This window comes from Heliconius melpomene, unplaced genomic scaffold, assembly GCF_056956725.1.
Source record: "Heliconius melpomene rosina isolate 202511_hmr_F unplaced genomic scaffold, ASM5695672v1 ptg000060l, whole genome shotgun sequence".
Classification (NCBI taxonomy): Eukaryota; Metazoa; Arthropoda; class Insecta; order Lepidoptera; family Nymphalidae; genus Heliconius; species Heliconius melpomene.
This window is the reverse complement of record NW_028181881.1, coordinates 4,868-8,801: the sequence shown is the minus strand read 5'-3', so window position 1 is coordinate 8,801 and position 3,934 is coordinate 4,868. Positions and strand designations below refer to the sequence as shown.

General features: G+C 44.0%; 1 protein-coding gene across 1 annotated transcript; it reads left to right on the top strand.

The window, feature by feature from the left end:
• Window positions 1-573: 573 nt before the first annotated feature.
• Window positions 574-1,377, top strand: LOC146526360 (uncharacterized). Its single transcript, XM_085207214.1, has one exon. It carries the CDS (start codon window positions 574-576, stop codon window positions 1,375-1,377), a length of 804 nt encoding a protein of 267 aa, XP_085063340.1.
• Window positions 1,378-3,934: the final 2,557 nt, after the last annotated feature.

Here is a 3,934-nt window from a genome sequence, read left to right as displayed (position 1 = left end):
TCGCGAGGCCGTTTCTGGGCGGTGTAGGGAACATTACTTATTCTAAATTAATATTATTACATTTACTAAAATCATCCGCACGCAGCGCATTGGAACCATTCAAACCTGTTCCGAGTTTTTTTGCTATGCGTGTCGTAGGCTGCTAGCCAGCATCGCCACGTTTAAAGAGTCGGCTAGAATCGCTTGCGACATTCACTTGTGTATCCATTGCTCTCTTAGCTTGCATTCAATTCTCAACCTTAACTTCTTGCTATTACGTGCTAGTTTAGCTTGTATTTTCTATTGGTATTTATTTAAATTTCTTTATTTCCTTCTGTGATTATTTTCTCTTCACGTATCTGTGAGTTAAATAAATTTGGACAATTTCTCCACAAAATTTGGATTTTTAATTTTACTCATTTAGTGTAAAATAAATAAGATCATATTAAATAGTGGTTTCACATCTCAACCGCTATATTGGTGACCCCTAAATTGGTGAGCACTACAATAAATACCTACGTTTACTGCTGGCAAGAAGATTTAAAACGGCAAGAGGCCATTTTGACGACCTTGGCAGGTGACCTCTGATACAAGATGGAGGACGCGACTACATCCAACGTGTGCAGAATTGGCGTGCGTATTCCACCATTCTGGCCGGAAGAACCAGCCCTTTGGTTTTCACAAATGGAAGGTCAGTTTGCTTTATCTAATATAACAAGTGATACTACAAAATTTTATTACGTTGCCGCTCAGTTAGATAATCAATTTGCTGTCGAGGTGAAGGATATTATCATTTCTCCTCCCGAGACGGATAAATACATCACTCTTAAAACGCAACTGATTAAAAGATTGTCTGCGTCTCAAGAAAAGAAAGTGATGCAGTTGCTGAGGCACGAGCAGCTAGGTGATCGCAAGCCGTCACAGTTTCTGCGATACATGCAAGATCTTGCGGGTTCATCTGTCCCCAAGGATTTTTTAAAAACATTATGTTCGAGTAGGTTACCACAAAACATTCAAACGGTTATAGCTTCACAGCCTGATCTGCCTATCGAAAAATTAGCTGACCTGGCAGACAAGGTGCATGAGATAGCACCCTCATCACCACAGGTCGCAAGCACATCTGCGATGGCCACACCCCCTGCATCCTCCATGTTGGAAGAAATGGCCAAGCAGATCCAACTCCTGACCAAGCAGGTATCGGAACTCTCGACCCAGGTACGTCACAACTCGGTCTCATCAAAATTTAAAGAGCGTTCCCGGAGCCATTCCAGACATCGCAGGAAGTCGACTACCCGGCAAAAGTGTTGGTACCATTTTAAATTTGGTTCAAATGCTAAAAAATGTGTGCAGCCATGTAGTTACGGAGAGTCGGAAAACTCTCTGGGCAGCCGGAAGTAGCGGCCAACGTCTGCCCTTTACCTACAGGCCGTCTTTTCATTACCGACCGTATTTCAAAAATGCTTTTCCTCATTGATACTGGCTCGGATCTCTGCGTTTTTCCACGGTTGGCTACCAAGGCGCCCTGTACCAAGACAAAGTATGAACTCATGGCGGCGAACGGTACAGTCATTCATACTTACGGTCCTACATTATTGCACTTAGAAATAGGACTGAAACGTACTTTCACCTGGAAATTTACCATCGCTGATGTTTCAAAGCCCATTATCGGCGTAGATTTTTTGATATTTTACAATCTTCTTGTAGATTGCAGATGTCAGCGACTCGTCGATGGAAATACCACTCTGTCAGTGCAAGCAATAAAAGAAAATATCTCCGATGACCTTGCGTCAGTCAAAGCCATTTCGGGAGAATCAAAATACCATCAGCTGCTTCATGAGTTTCCAGAGGTAACGAGACCATCAGATACGTCTTCCTTACCTAAGCATAATACCGTGCATTACATCAAAACCATTCCCGGACCACCGGTTACCAGTAGACCTCGTCGTTTAGACCCAGTTAGACTGAAAGCAGCCAAAAAAGAATTTGACGATATGCTGTCACAGGGAACTGCCCGCTCCTCTAACAGTTCGTGGTCGTCCGCTCTGCACTTAGTTAAGAAGAAGGACGACGGATGGAGACCATGTGGTGATTATAGAGCACTCAATGCTCGCACAGTACCTGACAGGTATCCGATACGCCATATCCAGGATTTTTCCTACCAACTCTCTGGTTGTACAGTATTTTCAACTATCGATCTAGTCAAGGCGTACAATCAAATACCAGTACACGTCAATGATATCCACAAAACAGCCATTACAACTCCTTTTGGACCTTTCGAGTTCCCGTACATGACCTTCGGACTGCGCAATGCAGCACAAACCTTTCAGAGGTTCATGGACGAAGTGCTACGTGATTTTGATGACTTTTGTTTTGGTTACTTAGACGACATTTTGGTATTTTCCAGTTCTGAAGAACAACATCAGCGCCACATCAGACTACTCTTCACCAGGCTCAAAGAGTATGGTGTTTTGATAAACACATCCAAGTGTGTCTTCGGGCAGCGACAGGTAAAATTTCTTGGTTACCTAGTGTCAGATTCTGGGACTCAACCTTTAGAGACGAACGTAAAGAGCATACAGGAGTGCAATGTGCCGAAAACTGCTAAGGAATTACGACGTTTCCTCGGTATGTTCAATTTTTATCGGCGTTTTATTCCCGACGCCGCAAATATCCAAGCACCATTAGATGCTGCGCTTCTAGGACCTAAGATGAAAGGAGCTAAGCCGATCACTATGACACCGGAGATGATGGAAGCCTTTCAAAAATGTAAGACTTGTTTATCTCAAGCCACATTACTGGCTCACCCAGATCCTTCTGCAGAGCTAGCTATTGCCACTGATGCTTCTGATGTCGGAATTGGAGCAGTTCTTCAACAACGTGTTAATAACTTATGGCAACCTCTTGGTTTCTTTTCTAAAAAATTAACATCTGCGCAGAAGAAGTATAGTCCTTACGACAGAGAACTGTTAGCCATTTATGAAGCCATTAAATATTTTCGACACATGGTTGAGGCTCGAAACTTCGTGATTCACACGGATCATAAACCTCTCACATATGCATTCAACATTAACAGGGAGAAATGCTCACCGCGCCAATATCGGTACTTTGATTATATTTCTCAGTTCACAACTATTATTCAATACTTACCAGGACGTTTGAACATAGTGGCTGATACTCTGTCACGACTGGAAGAGGTGAGTCGATCTATCGATTACCAGGCTCTAGCACTTGCTCAAGATACTGATCCTGAACTGCTAGGTCTGCTTCAAAAAGGCTCATCGTTAAAACTGGTTAAGGTAGATTTGCCACACTGTAACCAGAAGTTATACTGTGACGTATCAATGTCTTCTCCGCGCCCGTTCATTACTGAGAAGTTTCGCCGACAAGTTTTTGAAACTTTACACAGCTTGAGCCATCCTGGTAGGACAGCTACAGTGCGGCTGGTTACACAGAGATTCGTATGGCCAGGGATTCGCAAAGACTGTAGAGAGTGGACACGAGAGTGTGTACTTTGTCAAAAGAGCAAAGTTCACCGTCATACCCTTGCTCCCTTATCCTCAATTCCAACTCCTACATCGAGGTTTGCACACATCCACCTCGACATCGTCGGACCTTTAACTATTTCGTCTGATTTCAGATATTGTCTTACTGTCATCGACCGTTTCACACGATGGCCTGAGGCATTCCCACTTAAGGACATCACAGCTGATTCCTGTGCTGCCGCTCTTCTCTCTGGTTGGATAGCAAGATTTGGTTGCCCTCTTCGAATTACAACCGATAGGGGTCGGCAATTCGAGTCGCATCTCTTCAAGGCACTATCAGCCATGGTTGGTGCACATCACTTTACGACTACTTCGTATCATCCAGCTTCCAACGGCTTGATCGAGAGACTCCATCGGCAGCTGAAGGCAGCTATCATGTGCCATCCCTCTTCGACCTGGACAGAAGCACTTCC